We start from the raw sequence: 25,122 nt of genomic DNA on the forward strand, positions 1-25,122 counted from the left end.
AACCTCCCGAAGGCGACCACTTGACACACAATCTGCTGAATATCTCATGGGCGGAAATTAAAAAGTGTGTCCCTGAAACATGTTGGCCACATCGATGGAGCGCACGCCGTAAATCTCACAGTCAGAGCTACGGGAAGTGTCTCCCGAAATAGCTTAGCTTAAAATTGAAATGAAATTGAATCAGATTGAATCCCTTGTAGGAAAAAACTCTCTTATCTTGTACATGCATGACTCTATCAACCTTGTATTACTCAACAGAAAAATTGTGGCGAAGCTGTATAAAAGAACGTCAACTGGATTGTGTAACAAACAAACAAACAAACAAACAAACGCAAAACTTGTCTGTTTTACGCTTGAAATGTACATTGCAAAAATGCCGTTTACTGTTTGCTCCCATATCAGGTAGTCTAAATCACATGGAGGGTCCACAACAAAATGTAAAATACATGTACATCGTCTTCAGTCCAACTTATATCCAAGGCTTTCGATCTTTGATCTCAGCCAAGGTATCGATGTTTCATTGTGGCCAAAAAAATGTATTCACATGGGATTTCAAGTCCATATCCCGCTCCCCTATTGGCACGTTTCCCAGTCACCACCACTTTGCCTTTGTTAGTCCTTCTCTTCAGAAATTTGCTGACACAAGAAGCCATCCGCAGAGGAATGTGTCCAACGACGCCTTGTTTGTCTGTACTGTATTCAGCTGATCTTGTGCAGTAGGACAAGGAACTTGACCTGGGTCGTTATGTTTTGATGGTCTGGTCAAAGGTCGCACAACCGCCACAGCATAAGGATCTACTTTGTTTTGAGGTTCACGTTTTAGTTCTTGTTCCTCATTAAGCTCGGGTTCCCAGTCCTCTCTGTACACATGATACCCACGAATAAATTACTTAACTCTGAAGGAGGCGAATGTAAACTTCTCCATGTTCACTATGGCAATCAAGAAGTGTAGCGTTCGCACTCACATCACTAATTTCCGCTGTCAAAACGTGTTGCCAGGTGATTCTCGCTTTGTTATTAACAGAACTCCTATGTACCGTGGAATTTATTTTGTTGGCTCGTCCTTTTGGAGGGAGTTCAGTATCTACTGATATCTACGTATGGTTTTCTCATTTCTTAACGGGTTATCTTGCTTCAACAAGACTTCCAATTGCTGACAACTGGAAGGCCAAACAAAATGGCTTTGTGTGTGAACTGACAGACAAATTACATTTGCTTGAGCTGCAACAAAGCCATGTGCAACAAATCTGCCAAATGCTCTGTTCCTGCTGACGAGGAAACACCCGGGTGCAAGATGGAAATCTCTAATGCCTTCTGTTTGCTGTGCTCCGAACATCATCAAGGGTCAGACAACCTTGGTGGTCTGGGTTCAACTAAAAAAACGCTCGCTAAGGAAACCAAGTCCCCTGCAGTGTCACGCAATGCCAAGGTTCCCTCAACATTGTCGAAAGAACCAACTGCAGGTAGAAAGTGCGTAACACTGAGGGAGAAGATTGAGGTTATTCAGCTGTCTGGCACAGGAGGGATAAGTACCAGAAAGTTAGCGGATAGATTTGGATGTGGCGGGACACAAATTACCAAGGCACAAACAAAAAATCATGTCAGAGTGGAATTCTTATGAGAGCTCATCAACGCAAAAGAGATCAAACAATGAGAAGTTCAGGAACGTCAATCAGCTGTTATGGGAGTGGAACGTAAGAGGACGCGAGTCCAACATTCCCGTCAGTGGACCCCTCCAGATTGAAGAAGGAAAACTAATTGCTGAAAGCCTTGGCGAAGAAAACTTCAAAGGTACAAATGGTTGGTTGCAAAAATGGAAAAGAAGGCACAACATCACTGAAATGAGTATTGCTGGAGAAGAGGGAGACTTGAGTGCCAAGACAGTTGAAAGCTGGCACGAAAGGGTTAAAGAAATCACCTGAGGCTACACACCACAGGACGTGTGGAACCAGGATGAAACTGGGTCTTTCTGTAAGGCCCTGGCTGAAAAATCCTTATCGGAGAGAGGGGGAAGCGTTTTAGAGGTGGGAAAAACTCTATGCAGCGAGTTACAATTGCTTTCTTTGTGAATGCAGCTGGTGGTAAAGAAGCCCAGTTTTGATCAGTAAAAGTAAAAAGCCACGCTGCTTTTCGAAGTTAAGACACCTCCCGTCCCTGTGGTTCTCACTATTTCAGTAACGATAAGGCATGGATGCGCACTGAAATTATGATTGACATCCTTACAAAACTCAACACTCGTATGAAGCGTGAGGGTAGAAATATCCTTATCTTTCTTGACAATGCACCATGCCATCCCACGAAGCTGAAGGGTATGTTTTCAAATATTCAAGTGGAATTTCTTCCAAAGAACACAACTTCGCGTACCTAGCCACTTGATGCAGGCAGCATCAAGACATGGAAAGTGTACAGCCGGAAGCTTCTTCGGTACATTGCCAGCCAAATTGATGTCAAGCAGTGTGCAAGTGACATCATCAAATCAGTCAATTTGTTGATAACCATGAGGTGGATGATGAGTACCTGGGAAGAAGTCAAGCCAGAAGTGATTATTAAGTGTTTAAACACGTTGGCATGCACCCCGAGGAGAACCACGCAGAGGAAGATGATGATCCATTTGCTGGAGAAGAGCTCTTGGACTTAAACGAGCTGGTTGCGAAAGTATCTGGGGAGACAAACGTTGATGCTGCTACATACGTCACTGATGCTGACTGCAAAGCTCTCTCGCATGAGCCCTTTGTTGATACCGGTGATCTAAACTGGCGGAGGAATCTTCGGACAGAAATAATCGAAAGTCACAAATCAATCGAAACAATGCAAATTGATGACGAGGGTGACAGTGAAGACATGGACCGACCTCTTAGTCGTCCTGAGGTGGACTTGGTCAAGGATGGCTTGCGGCTCGCCAAGCAGTTAGTAGAATTTGCTGACTGGAGGGGTGAGGAGCAATTATCGTTGGTGATTGGACAGGCTCACGACCTGCTATGTGATTTGCAGCGTAAGTCACGCAAGCAGTCATCTCTTGACTCTTTCATTGTCAAAATGTAAAGGACAATTTGAACCTAAAATAAGTCACTGTATAGCTTATACAACATGTATTTGTGCTTTTGTTTCAATTTTGGTAGACATTAATTGGTCATTCGTAAAACTGTTCTATAGATACAGTATTCAGGACTACTGTTCTTGTTCGTCAAAAAACGCAATGCAACTGACAATCATGAAGTGTGGAATTGTTTTGCAACCTACAGGCCTGCTGGTGTTCTAACGCTTGTAACTTTTGCTTATGCTACGTTCTCTGAAAAATTAAGACAGAGCCACCTGGACTAATAAAAGAGTCAAGCTTTGTTCCAAGAATTGTCTCAATCGGTAATTTGTGAAACACAAACAATAATCACCATAGACCCTAAGATGTTTTGCCTAGAATAATTTTGGAAAAGTCTTAACATACTTGTAGCTAAGAAAAGTTATTACCATGGGTTGAGATAAGCACTGGCAAAAGGGTTAGGTCTCCGCAATTACCATATGTAAATTACCCGAAAATTAGACCCCCTGTGGTGTTACCTCTGGTAAGCGACCACCTCCCGTAAGGGACCACATATCCTTGACATTTTGGGTGGTCGCTTGCGGGAGGTTCGACTGTATTTAACAAATAGACTCCATTAAGCTGGCGTGTATACTCTGATAATGTACAGATGACGTCAAAACATGGTGAGATCAAAGAAGTAGGCTACCAGCAGCAGGCGAGTAGCGTGACTGATGTTCTTACCACATTTTGATGTCCTTTGTGCATTTCAACACATTTCATGAGCGAGCATTGCATTGACAGAGGTGAGTCAAAATCTGTTTGCAGCAAACTTTCAAACTACTACACACATGCAATGGTGATCCTCTAAATAAGTATAATCCAAAATAATTTCGCTAACAATATTTTCAAAGCTAACCTTCATTTCAGAAGGAAATCCTGACCCCAAAATTGTACATCATGTCAGTCACTTCACTGCAATTTGTGAGGGATTACTTGCTTTTGCCGGATTTCTATCGGTGACAAATTTCAGCAAACATTTCCTTCCTTTTGATGCTACAACAATTACGTTCTAGCTTTTTTTAACCTGGTTGAGGTCTTCCTCAATGGTCTTTGTCCAATTTTTCATCGGACAGTTTTCGTTTCTTGTGAAAATTTTTTTGTCCACTACCCGCTAAAATAGTTCGCAAAACTTTGTTGACCAGTCAGAAGTGCTGGTCCACCACTTGATGAGGTCATTTGTGAGTCTATACTCTAATCACAAACTCTGCTATACCAATCAAAATGCAAGTTTTATACAGTTCATTGTAAAAATCTGGATGTTGTCCCCTTACAGGTAACCTTGTTATATTTTCTTTGAGGAGTGTTTCTGCTTTTATTATTATTTTAAGGCCGCAAACTCAACAAGTGCTAGTTAGTTGCACTTAGGCTGCAGTTAATATAACTTCAGCAGGCTTTAGGAAAACAAATTGAGCAGCCTTTTACAGTGAACCTTTCACGAAATTATTCCAACAAAATAAAGGGGAACAATTTTCCTACGTTTTCCTCAGAACTACATGTACTTGCCTTTTTGACACCAAATTTGCAAGGCTTTCCTTTGTTAGTTGTTTTAATAAAATAAATGGTGGAAATCATGAGGGGTTGGTTTCTAAAGAAACGTTGGTGCTACGTATACGTCGATGGGTAGTAGAAACAAATAATGTTTGGTTTTATCAACAGAGTTGATAACTGAAGATAATTTGGCCACCGTAAAGAGCATGCCGGAGTGAGGGCTAATGCTAAAAATGTCAGTACTAGAATCTCTTCATTTACATTGGCCAACTTAACTGCATTTGTCAACTCTGTTGAGAAACCAAACATTTGTTACTTAATTTGTTTGTTGTTGTTGTTTATTATTTTGTTGATGATCGATGAATAAATATTATTTTTCATGAAGGGAAAACGTCAAGATTCTACCGAAAGACATTAATCATAAAAAAAGTTACTGAGCGAGAACAGGATTGTCATTGATGGCAAACATTATCATGTGCAATTTGTAGGTAAGAGTTTATTCCTTAGCTTTTTAAGCATTCCTATCTAGTTAAAAAAAATATCTAGCTGAGACCATGGTATAATGGATTGAACTTCACACCTGCTCATAAGCAGGTATTTTTTTTACAAGTGATAAGTAGGAGCATTCAACTGTAGAAGATCTCAAATAAATAAATCTGTAGTTGTTGGACAAAATACACAGAATCAACGTAATTATATATTAATAAGCAGGAAAGAGATGTGAAAACTTCTGGAAACTTTTTTGACTGTGATTTTGTCACTTACATCATTTCAAATTAGCTAATTGGCATTCACAGACAGACAAAAGAGGGTCGTACATGAAAGAATAGATGTACCTTTTCTTTTTACTCAGCGCCTTTTCACTTTCATTCTCTTCCTTCTTATAAATGGCTGCTATACAGGCACTTACTCCTCAGTCGTTTGTATATTATTGAATGATAGGCAATGAGGATAAAAGAGGATTCAGTGAAATTAAAATCACCCAGTACCCACCATGTTCCTGGTATTATCATGAGGGTCCTGGAAGGGTAAATATTCCACTGATACTCGTGTGTAAATGTTTTGTGGAAAATCATTTATTACAAAATTAGAAGATGTCCACATTAATAATTCTAGTGTTGCTAGACTTGAGATTGAACCACAAAACTGTAAATTATGATTTAAGCATTTAATATTAATATGTAATATTGCAAGGCATTTGAATGTCAACTAGTTACTCAGTTACTAACTGAAGGTAAATTTTACCAGGGCTGTACTTGCCATGATGTAGCAGCAGACGGAAGTTGCTTGGACTGTTTGCAAAGCAAGGCAAACATTGGAAGGTGCAGTATATAATTTATATTTAGGTGTAATATACTTGATAAGCCAATCTAGCCTGACAGTGTATACATGTACATTTTTCCAAACAGTCAGTTTGTGGAAAATTGTGCCTATAGTTATTCCATTACATGTACTTTATGTCTATTTTGGATGGCTGTTTGGTTTGTTGTGTAATAATACAGTCATGAACATCTCTACAAGGGCTTTTAATTCTGGGTAGATCCTACCTAAAATATGGGCATAAACATGGCTTTTTTACTGCTTAATGTAGACTTTCAAAGTAGACTTTTAAGTAGCTTTTATTTAATATTTATTTATTTTTCCATGGGGGTAAAATATTTCTTTTGTATTTGATGTTACTGTGAAATATGTATGTGTTTTTTTTGAACTTCTAGGAAGGAGCATCATTGTAAATACAGAATACATTTAAAACACCTTCCTTGGACTTTATACCTTCTCTTCATACATGTAGCTGAAGGTTAATCGATAGCACAGGCAGTGATGCCAAAACACAGTACAGTATGTATTTGAATGTTTACCACTAGCATCATATAATTATTTCATTGATAAGTTGAGTAGTTAATGTTTTACTGTGTGTCAATAGGTCAAGTGGAATTCGGGATGACTTGTTGTGTCTGCTTGATGAAGAACTGAGCAGCATTCAACTCTGTGCTCTTCACATGGAGATGAAAAACACAGAACAGCTCCTTTGATCCATAGGTCGCGTGGCCTATCAGGTGGACTGTCCCCGAGAGGCAAATGATGCCCTAAAGGGCTATGGGCCTGAATCCTTTCATGGGGATCGGATCACTTTGAAAACAAAAAAGGCTGATCAGGAGTCAGCTGTGTCCAAGCGTAACATTCATGTCAGTTCAATGTCAGGCAAGTTCATTTAGTCAATTAAAAGCATAATACATGTCACAGTTGAGGTTGTATAGCCTACATATACAGGTGTAAGTTACCAAAAAGGCATGTAAATCACTTCTCATGACAGCTTAAAGTTTACTTTAATATATCTTACGTACAGTATTAATCCTGGTAGTCTGGCACTAGCAGACCAGCTAAATAAAGAGGCTTAATAACAGGTAATGAAATAATTATGTGTCATCTCTCGCGCTCATTTGGCTTGAGCGTCGAGACTTGAAAAACAAATCTCATGCAACTCTCCTGAGACCTAAAGACCCAGAGGTGCTTGTGTGTATCCTTGTAGTTTCATCTCATGACTAAAGATAACAACCATAACTTTTGTGTTACTGTAATTAACTAATCAACTTAATACAGAATATTAAGTTACCTGTATTAACACATGTACAAGTTTTTGACACTGAGTGTAATATACAATTTAAGTCAGATATCCTTTTGTGCATTGTTATTCAGACCGCCTTCTCTAGTTTCACTGATGACAAATAAGCCACATAAATCCATATTTTCAAATACCCCATACAGTGGAATCATACCCTTTTTACACCTACAGGATCAACTGAATTGGAGATTCTCTAAAATATTGAGGATGTGGTACACCATGCTCTTCCACTGAAAAAGATGAAGGATGCCTTCACTGATTTGAACACTGCTAAAAATTTGATTCTTAACCGAGCTTTTTGCTGAGTTGTCAGATTGCTAAGTGGGAACCTACAACTACAATACAGGGGAAAGCATTTGTTAAGACGAATATCTTGTGCTTTATATGACAGACACTTTGATCATTACGTTTTCACCTTTAATTTGGATCGAGACAAAAACCGTTTCTACATAGATTATTTTTCAATAGTAAACGTGAGGCAGATCCCCTCATCTGTATCTGTCATTGTTGTCCAGCGCCCAGTGGAGTCATGACCTTATCAGAAAGTAATTTGCAGTATGATTTCCAGTAACACAATGATAAAATATCACACAGTCTTTCTGAAGAAAACTGACTTGTGTCCAATCATTTCAATTGCGGACATAGGATAGTTTTAAAAATCTCCGCAATGGGAATAAATGAGGCCACATTAAGCATCACCCAAATTGCCATTCAGGGGCATCTTGTTATATTCTTTACTGTACATGTTCTAATGAACCGATTTCAGCTTTATATACTTAACTCAATATGTACATCTAGTATTTTGCAGATGCTACTAATGGAGGTGTGTTTGCCCGGGATTTTAATACCTCGACTGAACAAATAAAACTTGATGGTACAGGTACATCATTGTAGGTATTATATCCCTAATTATAAAATTTTATACAGGCCTGTAGTGCTGCTGTTTACATGTAGCGACTGCACTTCATCCTTGAAAGGTCCTTATGTGATAACAAATAATTCTTGAGCATGTTAATCAAATTTTGTGTTGGCTTGTCAAATTAAGAAAGATTACAAACTCGATCATGTTACATTTAATCCTCATTTTTTCAACATTTTTCTTCAATTGTCATTCAAGGATTTCTCTGTCTAACTGTGTTGTTGGAAACAATAAATTATCGTCTCGTCCTTTTTTTATTTAATCCCAATATTTATTTACTGGTTTGCAATTTGAATTGCGTGTTATAAACACTTCACTTATTCTGGCTATATGTAGTGTTCAAATCAAATTACTTGAATTACAAATATAACTTGAATGTAGTTGTTTATGTGGTGAAATATGTATACATGTATGTAGGGAATCTTGTGCCAATGTACATGTAATAGTGGTAATGTAATAAATGCAAAAAAAATAATAAAAAAAGAGCTAAAATTAATTCTAAATGGGTGGGGGGTGGTGCAAATAAGTGCATTTAAGTTAATACTAAAACTGCTCTCGATGCCCTTGTTTAAGATGTGAAGCAAGATGTGGAGCTGAGAAAAAAAGCTTGGGAGCAGGAACTAGAGGAGTTGACAGAATTGTTTAAAAGATTGTGCAAGTGTCACAAGAAGAAATTAGAAAAAGAGAATGAACATCTTGCTGTAGTTGCTGCAACCAAGCAGCTGGAGATGTTGAAGGGGGTATAGTATTGAATTCATCACATAAAATAATGGAGCACAGTATAGTGCAATGTAAAAAAACATTATAATCACGTACCTAGAAATTGTCTTGCTTCTAACATCAGTAGAAAAAGTGAATGATCTTATTAATTTAATTAACATATAACATATATTTATTGTTAGTGTACATGAACATGATTAGTTAGTCAGTTACTTATAAGTCTTTTGAAAAAGGGACTCATGGACATCTTATTGAACAGGTCTCTGGTAGCATTGTTAAACATACACTTTAAAAACTGTGAATTATGCAACAAAAACCAACCAGCGCAACCAAAACTTCCAGCCATGCAGCCTGATTTACCGACAAGACCATGGTAAAAGCTTGGGTCGGATATCTTCCAGTTCAACGGATCAAAGTATCTGATTATCGTTGACTATTACTCAAGGTTCCCTGTCATCAGACCGCTGAAAGACATGTCTGCAGCAACTATCTCCAATCACTTTACCAGCGTTCTTGCCGAATATGGTCTACCGTCCATGATAACCGCTGACTTTGGGAGCCAATACGTCAGCGAGGAGTTTAAGAAGAAATGCGAGCAGAGTGGTATCACTTTAACCTTCAGTTCACCATACCACCACCAGGCAAACAGCATTGCAGAAAAGAGTGTTGGCACTTGCAAGTCCCTTTGGAAGAAAGTAGTAGAGAGTAAGCAGTGTCCAGACACCGTCCTCTGGATGTACAGAATAACTCCTTTCGATGATCAACTTCCATCGCCTTATGAGCTTCTTTATGGATGCAAACCCAGGTCACTTCTACCAAACAACAAGTCTGCCCTCCAATCAAAACATGCTAACAAGGAAGAGCACCAAGAAGCTAACCTGCGAAAACAAACAAGGTAAGCAGATTACTACAACAGAAGGGCCAGCTGGGACAAACAAGTTCTTGACACCTCAGAAACAGTGTATACATGGAACTCGCACAAGCATATTTGGGAACTAGGCAAGATATTCAGCCACCCACATCCTAACCGAGAGCCGAGAACATATATTGTCAAAAAGAACGGCAAACTTTACCAGGGAACAAGAGAGCATTTGCGGCCACAGGGCACTAACAAGGTTCCACCTACACAGACGAAGGAATGCCATTCCTCACCACCCTCCTCTTGCGCACTACCCGAATCAGTACGGACCTTTAGCACCGACAACGAGGACGCGAACGTCACCGACCGGAAGTTGAGAAAATGAACTTTGATGCTACTACGCATGCTCAATCGTGCAGAACTCGTCGTCCACACCTCGTTCAGGACGCCGTTTGCCGCCATTTGGCGTACAGAGTTGAACGAAGGTATGTTTTATATTTTAACTAACTTTTGCTGACTTATCTTGGGGATTTTTTCAATCTAAAGTGTCGGTTAGTGGACAAGATAGATACCGTGAGTTATTTGATCGGACCGTGAAGAAATAATCTTGGTTTCTTACTTTCTTTTCACCTGCAGGAAGAGCTTTGAGCTTCACAGCTGTGATGGCGGATGATGATACTAAGAGTACAGGGTTCGTACATAAACCTTATAGGTGTTTTTTGACATATACGTCGCATGCTTTCAACTACATTTCATTATGTCTTTGAAAATTTCAATTTGCCCGTTTAAATTTGCGGTTACGGATCGACTTAAGGTCATTCTGAATCGTTTAATGGCTCACTAAGTTGTTATTGATACTGAAAAAAGTCCCTAAATTGTCGTAGAGGGCAATTTTATATTCAAAGATTGCCAAAACGTGTTACAAGTTTTACCCTGTTTTAATTTTAGCCGGAGGAAAAAAATTAACAAAACTTTATTTATAAATTACAGCTCTGAAAACTTAGTTTATATACTTCAGGCCTTAAGATTAAATTAATTTTACTTGCCATACAGCTTAAGTCATATGAACACTGATTGTAAAAATAATTCGTTACTTAATGAAAATTTGTATTTATTTTCAGAAATTATGCCATGAAATGGTCAGAAGAGCACGATCTTATGCTTTGCAGAGAAGTCCTTGTCTTGGAACCATGGAAGTTTCCTAAGCAAAGTAAACAAAGAGGAGATATCTGGGGTGAAGTAGCACTAGATTTAAATGGCACAAGCTATCCCAAATTCAAAGTCAGCAAGCGCTCTGTCAGGGACAGACTCACTCTTTTGGTCAGCAAATAGAAAGAAAAGATGAGAAAGGAGGAGCAAGGTTCTGGGATTGAATTTATTAGATCCTGTATTGATAATGTATATATATAGATTCTTAGTTTCCCTTTTTATCATATTTTTTATATCTTTATTTATTGTACCTAGTTTTATCCGTACTTTTTATCGATTTTATTAATTGTAAATACGCAATTCAGCCTTCGGGCTGCCATGTATTGATTATTAAAGTACCTATCTATCATCTTTCTCGAATGTGAGGATGAAACTGAATTAGAGAAGGCATTGTCTGAGATCATCGAAAAAGAGCAAGCGGCTGATATGGAAAGGAAAGAAAATTCAAATACTCTTACCAAGAAGAATGAAAGTGAGAAAGCTTCAGCAGAAGAGAGTAGACTGAAGGCCATGGAGCGCCTGGGGCAAAGCAAAAAGAGGAATGCTGATGCAGGCCCTGATCATGTTACTCACCAAAAAGCAGAAAAAGCACCACTAAAGCTGTGCAAATTCTGAAAGAAAAAATTGAGCAGGAAAGGAGAGCAGGAAGGAAGAAATGGAAATGAAGAAGAAAGAGCAAGAAAATAAAGCTGCCGAGCAACAGATGCTGATGGATCAGCAGAGACACAGCCAGCAACAATACCAGGATGTGTTAAAGGTCATGACTGAACAGCAGCAGAGACAGGAACAGCAGATGCAAAACTTCCAAATGCTTTTTTTGCAGCAGCAACAACAGCAGAGCCAGATACTCATGGGTTTACTGGAAAGAGTCTTGCCCAAGTCTTCATAAGAGGAAGGTTAAGAAAAACATTTGCACACTTTAGCCCTTTGGGACCATGTTGTGGTTGACATTTTATTTACTGTTCGATTTTTAAAATTAACATTGATTAAAAATATATAGTTGAAGCTTAAGAAAACTTAAGTGAACCCTTTCACCCATAGGGGTGCCGAGTTAAGAACTGAAAGATAAGTTAAATTTAATATTCATATTTTGTTATAATTGTAAGTGTAACGTGATTTTTATGGCAACCCAATTTTTCCTACAGGTCTGACCAAAATCTATATTTGTGTTTTATCTGCCTTTCCCTCAAAAATTTAACAAGTTTTGAAGATCATGCCAGGAAAGATTCAGTATTTTCAAAGGGGGTGTCTGTTTACAAATATATTGTTTATTATTATTTTTATTTTAACCCAAAGTTTTTTAAGGGGAGCATGTTGGATGTTAGCAAATATGTTAGGTTTGTTATTTTAGCTTCAAATATCAACAATTTTTACACCTTACTCAGTGTCATTGTCCTTATTTTCTATTTTAATGTGTTTATTTTCATTTTTCTGGTTAATCAAAGGGGGGGGGGGGGGTTAGCCACCCAATTCATTCCCCCCTGGGGACCATGATCTGCCCCTGAATGTCTCTTCCCTTCTCCCAAGATTTTTTTTTTAGAGGGGGTAAGGTACTTTCTGCCCACCCTCAGTATAAAAAAAGCATAGGCTAATAAGGGTTAAAGGACCAGTCTTTGTAGAAGAGCGTAGGCTATGGGATTTTTCATTTGTTCCTGCAATGTGTTATGTCCCCTTCCCTCAATTCTACATTTTATGCCCCATCACATTAATTTTATTGTTTGTCCAGAAAAATAAAGCTGTGTCATCAAAATAAATTCAGCTATTTTACTTTATTGAAAGTATTGCTCCAGAGTGGGGGGCTCAATACCAAAGTAATCGCTGGTGTTATTACCATAAAGGCATGTTATGGCATTACGAAGTAGTGCGCACACAGCATACATTTTGCCGACACTGCTTAGGCCGATCTTCAACTTCTTTTTAAAGTCAAGAAATTTGAAAGAATTAATGACATCACCGAAAAGTTTGTATAACTTGTATAGTAATTTAGAACATCTTGTTATCGATTTGTGTTTAATGAAGTTCATTTTTATTACTATTAAAAAGAAAATCAAATTAAAAACTCACCAACCAGTCCATATAAGTTTCCGATGAGTCCATTTGGTAGGGACAGGGATTGGAATTTCAGGGCATGGACCCTTTTATGTCCATTATAAACACTTCTCTGATGTTCATCAGGTCTTGAAATGGGTCGCACTGTCCCATAGACAAAACCAAAACAATTGTCGAGGGGGGCGCCTTTTCCTGATATGGCATCTGCATAACGTTGTAAAGCCCCAGGATTCAGGAGATCTTGATTCCATTGAGTTAGAAGGTGGCTGTGAACGTCAAAGATATAGTCCATGACATCATTTGTGATCAAACTTATGACAGAAACTGGTCGGCCAAATCGCGGAATCATATCAGTGAGTCGGCATGGATAGGCAACTCGTTTGAGAAGCATACATGGGGCCTTCTATGTCATCGCAAATACTCCTGTGCTCGCATTTAAACACCGGTGGTAGTTGGAGTGCTGCAACAAGGCGAGGGAGGTCTTGCTTCTCGACACGAAACTCTGCTTTGCATTCGGCGGAGTTCATAGAATCCAGATCGAGTGGTTCGTAGTTTTCATGAGGGAAGTCTGGATTTTTTGAACTGAAAGTATCGTAAAGCAATAAAAATTCTTCATCTGAAACAGAAACATCACGAAATTCCTTAAAGGACATTTTCTCTGTCGACTTCAACTGGAAGAGACTCGTCCTCATAGCCGTAGCCGGCGCGGTCTGCTAAATGTTTATGTTTCCCGCCGTGAACCACCGTCTCGTTCCAGGACCCACTCGGTTAAACAAGACCTCGTCCACTTTCTCGGCGTCGGTGCAAAAGGTCCCTAGTGTTGGATTACCCGACTGAACCACCTGCTACAGCACTGAGTAATGCCAGTCAAGGATCCAAAACCAGGGAATCCACTTCAGCCAAGGCCAGGAACTGAAGTCATTGTCGTGAAGGGAGGGAAACTTTCATATCAGCCAAGAAGCCAGGTGACAAGGTCAGGACGGATGACTCATGTGCCAGTCAAGTTCAAGGATTAAGACTTCATTTGAAGTGACATTAAACAGTAATCGTGACAGTAGTTATATTTCTATAGCAAACCTGCTCTTAACTGTTCCTGTTATTTTGACATTATATGTCATCTTCCACGCTAAGAAACATTGGACAGCCGTTGTTCATATTAATTCCTCGGACACATATGCCTGTTCAGCAGGTGTTCATTGATGTTGTTTTGTTAGAGGGGGATGTCATAGTACGGACCTATGTTCATGGCTGTAAAGGGCCTGGTCTGAGCTCATTAGCATTCCATGTGTTCCAAGATGACTGCTCCGCTCGTTGTATTTCGAGCACCTCTGCGAGTTTATGTCAATAAACCCACGGTTCAATCTATTACACCAGGATTGGATTATTGGTACACAGGAAAAACACTAAAGTTAATCTAACATTGGTAAATTTAAAATCACTAAGACATACCATTAATAACCCAATGTTGGAAAATAATCAATGTTACGAATTGCCAACATGGGAATATCACAGGAAATTTAAGGGTATCTTACTCGTGTAATACTCCAAGCTTGGAATAATGTTGGCGTATTTTTTGCAATTATTATCGGAAAATTGAAAAAAAAAAAAAAACAGGTTTGTTGAATGTCTAATTTTGGATACAAATATCTTCCCATAGAACTAGTGGAATGCAGTGTGTTGACTCCATTTTCTGACTCTAAAAAAATGTACAGTGCAATAAATATATCCAACTGGGCCACCTGGGGTTTTTCAGCCAATCAGAGAATGATTTGTTAACAATGAATCTTCAGTGACTTTGTGGTTTTCATAACTTAATCAAAATAATGTATTCCTAAATTAATGTACATGTACATGTATTCTACGCAATGAAAACAGACCTGACAGGTCCAAAGTAAAGATTTCATCAGTGAATTATTTTGAAGCAACTGGGAACAAACTTTTCACTGATAAAGCAGTCGTGCTCAGTTTTAATCAATAACATGTTAAATGTGGCTGGTATTTGCAACAACCGACTTTTCAAAGCAAAGATTTCATCTGAGGATCAATAAGTAATATTATTTTGAAGTGGCCAGGAACAAACGTTTTTAGAAAAAGTGGTCATGATCATGTGGACAGTATTTACTGATGAAATATTTGAGTTGGATCCATTAATGTCTGTAAACACACAGCTATAGAGTGCATGAGTGACACTGTATACTTACAAATATCTGGGAAATGTGCATTAAAATAGTGCTTAGCTTAATGCTGAAACTCCTCCCATTGAGTGTAGCGAGTGGTCCACTCGCCATCCAAATCAATCTCAAGAACACTAATCAGGTGAACTTCTTGGGCAGGTGAATTGTCCGGTATCCAAATTCTGTTGCTCTGCTTTTCAAAAAACTTAACAGTTACAGTTTTTTACCTCGTGCTGAATGCAAGGACAAGCTCTTTCCAAAGAACATCTTCACTGTCACCTCTTACCAGGATCATGTCATTTTTAACAGGATAATAAGGGACAACAACTGTACCAGCACTGATTGGAAAAATTCTTCTCATGAAATCAGTTACTAAGTACAATGGTCCTCCAGCTTCATCACTTTCATGAAGAAGAGCATCACTTTTCTGCTTATGTTTCGAAGTGGTGCAACTGTATCATTATCCGTTTCACTAACTACTTTCATTCCGTTATTGCTGAAACCCTGTTCCTCAAATTTCTTTGCTCTGAGAAAGAGTTTCCATTGATCAACGACAAACACACATAACAGATCCAACATCGTTACAATTGTCTCTCCATCTTGCGTTATAACAACAGCATGTTCCTTTTCTCTGTAGGGTAAGCCATCATAACCATGATAGGGAAACCATACACTACTTATTTAAATTGGTTGAATTAATTGCTCCTTTGCGGGAGAAGATTTCCAGGGATGTGCTCTTCCCGCAAAACTACTCCATTTACTGTGCCCCCCAAGAGGCAAAAGCTGACAGGATATGTTCCAGCCAAAGCATCTTTTACCCCCAAGGAGACCTGGACGCACGACTTCTGTGTCTTGGCCAGACAAGATGAAAATGTTACTCCCTCAAGGGCCAGGCTTAATAAACTTTTAGATGCTGGTCTTGGAAAGGCACGACTTGCAGTTCAAAAGAATGCAAGCCACAAAGAACTAAGTACAGCTCTGGAAAATCATTTTCCAAGAGACAGAGACAATTGTCTCTAGTCTATCCTAGTGCCTTTGGGTATACAGTGCCACATTTGCGGGAGAGCTTTGGTCAGGCTGTGGCCTACATCCGCCCTCTCCAGACGGATTTAGATGAGAGTCCATTGAAACAAGAGGTAAAACACTCATGCAGTCCAGGCAAATGCTTAATATTTAGCTATTACTCTTAGCAGCACCACAGAAAAATGTGCTCTTGTTTCACCTTTTACTAAGGGACCAGTGTAATTTACTTTTTTTTTCTTGTTTGACCATAAAATGTACACCAAATGAAAATAAAATGAAACATCTATTTGTAGGTTGGACTTACCCCAAAGGTAGATTGTGTGAATTGTGGACTCTCTATTCCCATGGCAATGGTTAGAGACCACCGACAGCAATGCAGAGGTGGATCCTCAAGGTAAACTAAACTCATATTGCATCCTGGGTATATCAATGTTAGTGTCAGATAATGACCAGAATGTGTGGATACACCTATACCTTGAACATATAATGTTATACATTTCTTTTGTATGCCGTGGTGTTTATGACAGTGTTATGTTTAATTAACAGTTCGCTTTGAGTTATGTTGGTAAACATTTTTTCCCAAGTAGTTTAACATTTGACAGTTGGTGGTTAGTGTTGTGATACTGCATAAATTAGCATGCATTTCTGTATCACGTGATTTATTGTTATGTAATCTGACCTCGTGGTCTTTTGCTCGCCGCCATTAAAGTTGTTAAGTTGTGTTGATGCTCGGTGTCCTTACGTTGATCGTAACATGGTGTCAGAGAGCGGGATCTAGACCAAATTATCAAGGTTCACTTCCTAGCTTGGAAGTCTTCAAGTCCGTTCAAGTTCGTCCGTTATTGGTAGGCTCACTGAAGTCTATAGTTTTCGTTCGAGTGTGTTTGGATCGTTGCACGTTTTACATGGCTGCTGTTAGTACTACCGCTAAAATCCCCTCGCCGTTGAATCTTTCCGACCGTTTGCATCAAGGAGAAAATTGGAAATCATTTCGTCGTGAATGGAAGTTTTACGAGCTAGCGGCTGGCATTCACAAGAAAGCACAGGAAGTTCGGGTGGCTTCGTTGTTAAACGTGATCAGCAAAGAAGGAATGGACATGTACGAAACCTTTCAATGGGGAAACTCGTCGGACGCTCTAAAAATTGACAAGGTCTTGGAAAAGTTCGAGGAACGTTGTGTCCCTGCACGTAACGAAACCTACGAGAGATATGTTTTCTTCAAACGTGAGCAATGGTCAAATGAATCGCTTAATAGTTACATAACTGCATTGATGAAGCTTTCAGAATCATGTGGTTTTGGCGCACTTCGTGAATCGCTCGTTCGCCCCGGCTAATTCTTGGTGTGAAGGATGACAGAGTTCGTGAAAAGCTTCTTGGAAAGCGAGACCTCGACCTAGATAAAGCCATCGAAGCTATCAAAGCAAGTCAAGTTACTCACTCGCGAGCGACAGAAATCTCAGAAGAATTTTCAGCTAACGAAGATATTAATGCAGTGGGGCAAAGGTCGAAACCCAAGCGCGGGAAAGTTCCGCACCACAAACCTCCCAGCAAGGACCCTCCCAAGATTAAAGAGTGTTTGTTTTGTGGTGGTACACATGCACTGGAAAGGAAATTGTGTCCAGCTTCAGGTCAGAAATGCAAGAAGTGTGGTAAAGAAGGCCATTTTGCAGTCAAGTGCCGAAGCAAGTCTGAAGATGCAAAAGTTCACATGGTCGAACAAGAAGTCTTTTACGTTCATAGTGTCAGTGGTAAAGATCAAGCTCTTGTTTCGCTTACTTTGAATGGTTCAGCATCAGTAACCTTTCAAATTGACACTGGTTCTTCTGCAAATATCTTGCCACTACAGGATTACATCAGGGCAAGAAAAGATTACAGTAAAGCTAACATTGTTCCTAAAGACATCACACTAGTTATGCACGATCGCTCAAAGCGAAAGGCTCTTGGTTTTGCAAGGCTGAAAGTGGCACATAAAGGTAGCAAGCATGAACTCAACTTTGTTATTGTTGATCAAGATGTTACTCCTTTGCTTGGTTTGAAGTCATCCCAAGGCATGGGTCTTGTGAAGATTATGGTACCTGGTGTTGATACCTCTGTCAATAATGTAGTTGCAGCTCCAAAGAAAGAGTGAGCAGTTTCTGAGAATGTCACAAAGGATCCTCTACTAATCCTTTTTGCTGATGTGTTTCAAGGTATTGGCTGTTTACCTGGAGAATACAGCATTGAGCTAAGCAAGGATGTGCAACCTGTAGTTCACCCCCCACGAAGAGTGCCTGTTCCTAAGAAGGAAGCAATGAAGGCAGAGCTTGACAGGATGGTTGTTGACAAGATAGTTACTCCTGTTACTGAGCCAACTGATTGGGTATCCAGTGTCCTAGCAGTGCCCAAGAAGGATGGATCAGTTCGCATCTGTTTGGATCCTAAAGATTTGAACACTGCAATTAAGCGCTCTCACTATCCCTTACCGACAGTGGAAGATGTCACCTCTCGTCTCACCAATGCCAAGGTTTTCAGTGTTTTGGATGCCAAAAGTGGTTTTTGGCAAGTTAAACTGACTGAGAACTCCAGTTACCTTACCACATTTAATACCCCTTTTGGCCGTTTCCGTTGGCTGAGGATGCCATTTGGCATTAGTTCTGCGCCTGAGATATAGCAGCGGAAGATGCATGAAGCCATTGAGGGTCTGCAAGGAGTTGAAGTAATTGCTGATGATTTCCTTGTTTGTGGATTTGGAGACACGGTAGATGAAGCAGTGAAGAATCATGATCAGAATTTAACCGCCTTTCTACAAAGATGCCGTGAGTTGAATGTAACACTTAATTTTCAGAAGATTAAGCTTCGCCTATCACGTGTACCATTCATGGGCCATTTACTCTCAGCGGATGGTGTTGTGACTGACCCAAACAAAGTTCGTGCCATACATGACATGCCTGTCCTGACAGATGTCAAATCCTTGAAAAGATTTCTTGGCATGGTTACTTACCTAGCAAAGTTCTTACCAAATCTGTCACGTTTCTGCGAGCCATTAAGGTGACTGGAGCTTAAGGATGCTGAATGGTGTTGGCTGCCTGTTCATGATGAAGCTGTCCAAAGTATCAAGAGTCTTGTTTGTGAAGCTCCAGTGTTGAAGTTTTATGATGTTAATCGTGAAGTCACAATTGAAAGTGATGCGTCTCTCAGTGGACTTGGTGCCTCCTTACTTCAGGAGGGACAGCCAGTTGCATTTGCCTAAAGAGCTCTAACTCCAGCGGAAAGTCGTTATGCTCAGATTGAGAAGGAACTTCTCTCCGTGGTTTTTGCATGTGAGAGGTTTGATACGTACCTGTATGGTCGAGATGTGGTGCATGTTAAAACAGATCATCAACCCCTTGAAGCCATCTTTAAGAAGGACCTTGGTTCTGCTCCCAAGCGTCTTCAAAGGATGTTGCTTCGCTTACAGTGTTACAACCTTGATGTCAAGTATCAAAAAGGAAGCTTGATGGTAATGTCTGATCCCCTGTCTCGAGCCTATCTCGACGAACCTCCTTCACAGACCGAGTTTTGCAATGAGCTCGAGGAGATAGTACTTGTGGAGGATCTCCCTATTTCAGAAGCACGACTGAAGGAATTAAAAGAGGGCACCGCCTCGGATGACATCCTTCAGATCCTCATGTCCAATGTCCTAGAAGGTTGGCCTAAAACCCTAGATGAAGTTCCAGCTGAGGTCAAGCCATACTTCCAAGTTCGAGATGAAATCACAGCCCAAAATGGTTTGCTGTTCAAGGGCGAGCGCCTCATTGTACCTGCCAAGTTAAGAAAGGAAATGATGGAAAAGGTCCATTCGTCCCATCTTGGTATTGAGGGCTGCCTTAGACGAGCCAGAGAAGTGTTCTACTGGCCGCGCTTGAATGCCGAGTTAAAAGATTTCATTCTCAAGTGTGATATCTGCAACTTGTACAAGCCAGCACAGCCTCGAGAACCACTAATGCCACATGAAATTCCATCAAGGCCTTGGCAAAAGGTTGGCACAGATCTGTTCTTGTTTGATCAGCGGCAGTACTTGATTACTGTTGATTATTATTCTTCTTTCTTCGAGGTGGATAAGCTTAACGTGACAGATTCCAGAACTGTTATTGAGAAGTTGAAAATGCAGTTTAGCCGGCATGGAATTCCGGAAATCGTCATTTCTGACAATGGACCACAATATGCCTCTGCAGAGTTTGCAAAGTTTGCAAGTGACTGGCACTTTCAACACATCACTTCCTCTCCACGGAACCCCCAAAGTAACGGAAAGGTTGAAAGTGCGGTAAAAATCTGTGAAAACATCATGAGGAAGGCCGTGCATGGAAAGTTTGACCCTTATCTTGCCCTCCTAGACTATCGTAACACGCCTACGGAAATTGGTTCATCCCCAGCACAAAGGTTGTTCAGCAGGAGAACACGCAATTTGTTACCGCTGTCAAGTAAACAACTAGAGCCTAAGTCAGTTCCCCCACAGGTTGTGCAAGATAAACTGATTAACTCTAAGCAAAAGCAGGCTTTCTACTACAACCTGAAAGGTACAGCATTACCTGAGTTGCAACCTGGACAGACTGTCAGGATGAAGAGGCCAAAAGAATCTACCTGGTCAGAAGCTGTTTGCAAGAAAATTATTGGCCCCCGTTCATATGTGGTTGTATCGGGTGGTCGAACCTACCGTCGAAATCGCCGACAGCTGCGATCAGTGCCGCAGTCAGATTTCCACCCTGTTGCAAAACCAGTAGCTGAGCCTCTACAATCAGTACTACAAACAGACCCCCCACCTGTTGTGAAACCTGCTGCTGAACATGTGGAAGCTGCATCCCCTCCAACTGTTACAAGGAGTGGTCGTACTGTCAAACCACCAGCCCGTTTTCAGGACTTTGCAACTTAAACTGTATACTTTGTTAGAAACTTTATTTTGAACATTGTTGTTTATTTTGCTAAGAAACTCAGTCGCAATTTACAAGGCTCGGTAAGACACTTTTTTTTTACAAAGGGGAAGATGTTGTGATACTGCATGAATTAGCATGCATTTCTGTATCACGTGATTTATTGTTATGTAATCTGACCTCGTGGTCTTTTGCTCGCCGCCATTAAAGTTGTTGAGTTGTGTTGATGCTAGGTGTCCTTACGTTGATCGTAACAGTTAGCACATTACATGGTTTCTGCAATCAAGATTGAAATAACAGTTAAACAATGTTGTTCTAAGTTACATGTAACAAAACGAAATGTACAGAGTTCAAAAGTGAAAAGAGTCTGTTTTTCAGAGGTGTAGTTGACAGACATGTGGACCACAAGTAAGTGCTTTTGCCAACTTTTGTGGGGTAATCTCTGAGACCTTTACAATGAACCATGCATTTTGAATGATTTATTAATATATTATTTTTATGCAGTTTATAGCCAAGAGGCTATCAAAATGCAATTGTAATTATTATAATGTGTTAAATTTCTAATAAATCAATTGTACTTGTAGGTTGAAGATTTTGATTGGCTTTGATAGGCAGCACTGACAATTTTTATCAGACACAAAATAAGAACTGCATGCAGCAGTGCATAATAGCACTTGGGTACTCAAGATATTTGTCTGGCTACACTTTACATGGCATGTAACTTTTATTTTCAGCAAAGTAAATTCAACAGGTACATGTACCACCTCACGAAAGGTAAGTATGATTGTCATCAGAGATAAACAACTATACCCCAAAATAGTCATAACACATTGTAACCATCACCATTATCATCATAACAATAATGAACAATAAATTTCAAGAACACATCCTGTTGATAGTCTGGGCACCCTTATTGAATCACTCATTAGGCTTTCACTAAGTACTTACTCTGGGTATGTCTTTTTCTGAAAAGGCTTGCCAATAACAAATATTAATTTGTTGCCATGAAGCAAGCACATCATCTATTCCCTTCATGGATTTGGATTAATCTCTGACTTTATGTAGGAGCCATGGATGGTATTGAATGAAGTGTTCCCGGTACATGACTTAGAGCAGTGCAAACACGCCTGGGAGCCCTCTGGAGGGGATATGAGCAGGACAGTGGCAAAGTTGGGTGGCTGGGTTGATGAAGGTATTAATAGCAATAAGCCCCCAGATTTCTTTCGAATTACGTGTAGATCTGCTAATAATTAACAAATTCTCAGAAAGTAAATTGATGAACATTGGGTAGATTCATCTGAATCAGTGTCTACCACATTCACAACTGAAACAGTTGTATACCTTGATAGTTTCAACCTTGAAACTCCAAACTTTGTGCGTTTTGATATGACTTAACTTAAGAGGCTTTAGCTAGTTAATTACCAATGGGAATGAAACTCAGTATTGTGGTTGACTTGTAACACACTATAGGTTTTTTTACCTACTAGATAGGGACCAGACAGTGACGTGGTCAGCTAGAAATAGTGTTTTTTGCCAAACTCTTTAGGGGAAAAAGAAATAAGGGGAAAGCTTTAAGCTGCCATTACACGTTGAAACTTTTAGCTGAAACTTGTGTGCAACCCCGCTTGGAAACAAGTTTCACGAAGTAGTGTTACACGGTGAAACTCTTGTTTTTTCACCACTACGACTGTTGCGAGCCTTTGCGGAAGGAGAAAGCGGTTCTACTTTTCATGAAACTTGTCTCGCCAAAAAAAACCAAACTATGTTACACGGTGCAACACCTGCTGAAACTTTATTTGCAGCACTGTTGCACACAATTTTCAGCTAACCGTTTCAACGTGTAACAGCGGCTTTAGGAGTATTTCTCATATTTCCTCCTCTTTTCACTTTCAGATAGCCCAGAAGGTAACAAAGAGCTTCCAATCATTACAGAGATTTTGGAGGAGAAGCAAAATGGTGATTATCAAATGTTTACTTTGATTTTTTTCCCAGTATCTGACTCTAGAAATACATGTAGCAATGCCCTTTTCCAGTAGGGTCAAAAGAGATTCTGAGGAGAGGGATAACCAGGCATTTTTAATGGAAAAAGTTTTTTTTTTTTTGGGGGGGGGGGGGAGGGGATTGGTACCAAAAGAAACTCCATGGGTAAATCATTTCTGCAACAACTCAATGGTTTAAAAACCGTGAGTCGAACCAAGAGCTGCCCTTAGCAGAATTTATGAGAAACTGTGAACAGGGCAGCCAATAGTTAAAACATAATTTTTATTGCTTGTTGAACAGGATGTGAACAGGAAACCATATGCAGCAAAGATATGAGTGCAGCTGAGATCTTCAATTCTTATCGTAATAAAGTGGTTGCCCACCAATGTGGCACTCAGTTTATTTCAGTAAACAGGATGCAAATATCACTGCTTATGCAACTGATGCGCATTTATGAAGATCCAAGACTAGATCTGACTAAACCACTTAATGTGAACTTTGTTGGTGAACATGGAGCTGATGTTGGTGGACCAACAAAAGAGTATTTCCATGAGGCCATATCAATCCTAAGTAAGGTGGACACTCTTTACAATAGTCAGCTGTTTGGTGGGCAAGAAGGCCATTTACTTCCCCTGTATGGGGTTGATGCCATCTCTTCAGGTTGCTTCGAAATGGCTGACAAGCTTATTGCTTATAGTGTACTTCATGGAGGGCCTGGGATGGCAGGGTTGAGCCCAGTTGTGATAAAATACTTAGTCACAGGATCAATCGACGAGGCTAAGGAGCTTGTCTCAATAGATGACCTGTATGACCCAGAGCTGCAAGAAATTCTACAATCAGAGGTATGAAATCAGTTGTGTATAGAGTATTACTGCAAGTAGCGTGCAGTTTAATAGGTACGTGTAGTATGCTGTATATTTTGGTATTTAAATGTTTGTTTTCTAATCATTACTTAACTCTATTCTTTTACATGCTCATGAAAATTTACTTTTGATTCCCGGGGAAAGCTAGTCGGTGTACAAAAGCAAAAACTTGCTAAATAAAAGAGTTGGATCTTTTCTGGTATGACACACATCTCACACTTTTGCCTTATGTTTCCACTTATAACACAGTTCAAAGATGAAACAAAAATAGAGGACATTGACAGCAATCTCAAAGGAAAACTGGAGGATATGTTAGTAAAACATGGCTTGACAGATGTTGTACCTCTCACGGATGTAAACCAAGACAAAACCATTAAAGATCTACTAATAGCTGAAGTATTAATAACAAGGACTCTCGCTTTGGATTCCTTTTTTAAAGGGCTGAATGTGCATGGCTTAGGGGATTTGCTCTGCAAACGCCCAGGAGTGGTAAGTTATGTGTTACCCACTAAGGAGGAAGCAGCAGTAGATGTGGAATTGTTCAAGGGAAAATTGCTCTCCTGTGATAAAGGCCTAAACGATGAAGAAGCGCAAACGATGACATGGCTCCTACAGTTTGTCGAAGAGGCTTCTCAAATGAAAGGTGAATGTGGAATTTCGCTGCCATTGAAATTATATATTACACTTAAATTTAGGTAGAAGAAATGCTCACCAATGCAACACAATTAACGCCAGAGAAAAGTTAGTTTGTCCAATTGTCTGTACATTAAAAATAAAAAATAAAAATAATTAAAAATATACTGACAATCGAAAAAAGGGCATTCCAAACTGCAATCCACTTTTCTTTCCAATTGGAAACATACCACTTGGTAGCCAAGTTTGATTGTATGGTTCCAGATCTTTATTGATCTGAATAAAACTGGTTGCCTTGCCTTGCCTGTTTCTACCTTATAATATCCCTTACTTCACAGAATGATTTTCACTTCACTCGTACTCTTTTTGTTTTTGTTTTTTTTGTCCCTTTTAGAACAGTCAGAGGACAAGGGACATGGCCACAATCTACTAAGTTCGTTATTGTTGTTTATAACTGGTACAACAATAATGGACTCGGATCTAAAGGTGGATGTTGTTTTCCAGAGCAATCCAACAAAACCACTCCTGGAGGCAGATAGCTGCTTCAGCAGGCTAACAGTGCCCACATGTCACAGCAGCTATGAAGAGTTTAAAAATGCCTGCACTCTTTCAATTAA

General features: G+C 39.7%; 2 protein-coding genes and 4 pseudogenes across 4 annotated transcripts in view; 5 read left to right on the plus strand and 1 right to left on the minus strand.

Moving 5' to 3' along the window:
• The window catches only part of LOC146488478 (uncharacterized), a 247,934-nt pseudogene that overhangs the window by 11,486 nt on the left and 211,326 nt on the right, over window positions 1-25,122 (plus strand). The window lies entirely within an intron of this gene.
• Window positions 1,174-4,070, plus strand: LOC146488479 (uncharacterized). Its single transcript, XM_085117979.1, has 2 exons — window positions 1,174-3,444; window positions 3,494-4,070. Exon 1 carries the CDS (start codon window positions 2,569-2,571, stop codon window positions 3,040-3,042), a length of 474 nt encoding a protein of 157 aa, XP_084974105.1. The 5' UTR covers window positions 1,174-2,568; the 3' UTR covers window positions 3,043-3,444; window positions 3,494-4,070.
• LOC146488480 (uncharacterized) lies at window positions 5,503-8,903 on the plus strand (annotated as a pseudogene).
• LOC146488481 (uncharacterized) lies at window positions 10,064-11,966 on the plus strand (annotated as a pseudogene). The gene is made up of 4 exons (XR_014866025.1): window positions 10,064-10,173; window positions 10,325-10,379; window positions 10,810-11,086; window positions 11,264-11,966. The product of XR_014866025.1 is annotated as an uncharacterized LOC146488481 (transcript).
• LOC146488482 (uncharacterized) lies at window positions 12,945-13,759 on the minus strand (annotated as a pseudogene).
• Window positions 22,945-25,044, plus strand: LOC146488483 (uncharacterized). The gene is made up of 4 exons (XM_085116359.1): window positions 22,945-22,985; window positions 23,310-23,851; window positions 24,122-24,521; window positions 24,905-25,044. Exons 2-4 carry the CDS (start codon window positions 23,342-23,344, stop codon window positions 25,042-25,044), a joined length of 1,050 nt encoding a protein of 349 aa, XP_084972485.1. The 5' UTR covers window positions 22,945-22,985; window positions 23,310-23,341.

The sequence above is a fragment of the Pavona decussata genome, unplaced genomic scaffold (genome assembly GCF_977016875.1).
Source record: "Pavona decussata unplaced genomic scaffold, jaPavDecu1.1 SCAFFOLD_9, whole genome shotgun sequence".
Classification (NCBI taxonomy): domain Eukaryota; kingdom Metazoa; phylum Cnidaria; class Anthozoa; order Scleractinia; family Agariciidae; genus Pavona; species Pavona decussata.

What these genes read in the sequence shown, in the direction of transcription:
- LOC146488483 (XM_085116359.1), top strand. Translation starts at nt 23,342, where the DNA reads ATGAGTGCAGCTGAGATCTTCAATTCTTATCGTAATAAAGTGGTTGCC. An exon ending in AAGAAATTCTACAATCAGAG is followed by an intron (nt 23,852 to 24,121) that starts GTATGAAATCAG and finishes CTTATAACACAG; the next exon opens with TTCAAAGATGAAACAAAAAT. An exon ending in TTCTCAAATGAAAGGTGAAT is followed by an intron (nt 24,522 to 24,904) that starts GTGGAATTTCGC and finishes CTTTTAGAACAG; the next exon opens with TCAGAGGACAAGGGACATGG.
- LOC146488479 (XM_085117979.1), top strand. Translation starts at nt 2,569, where the DNA reads ATGCACCCCGAGGAGAACCACGCAGAGGAAGATGATGATCCATTTGCT.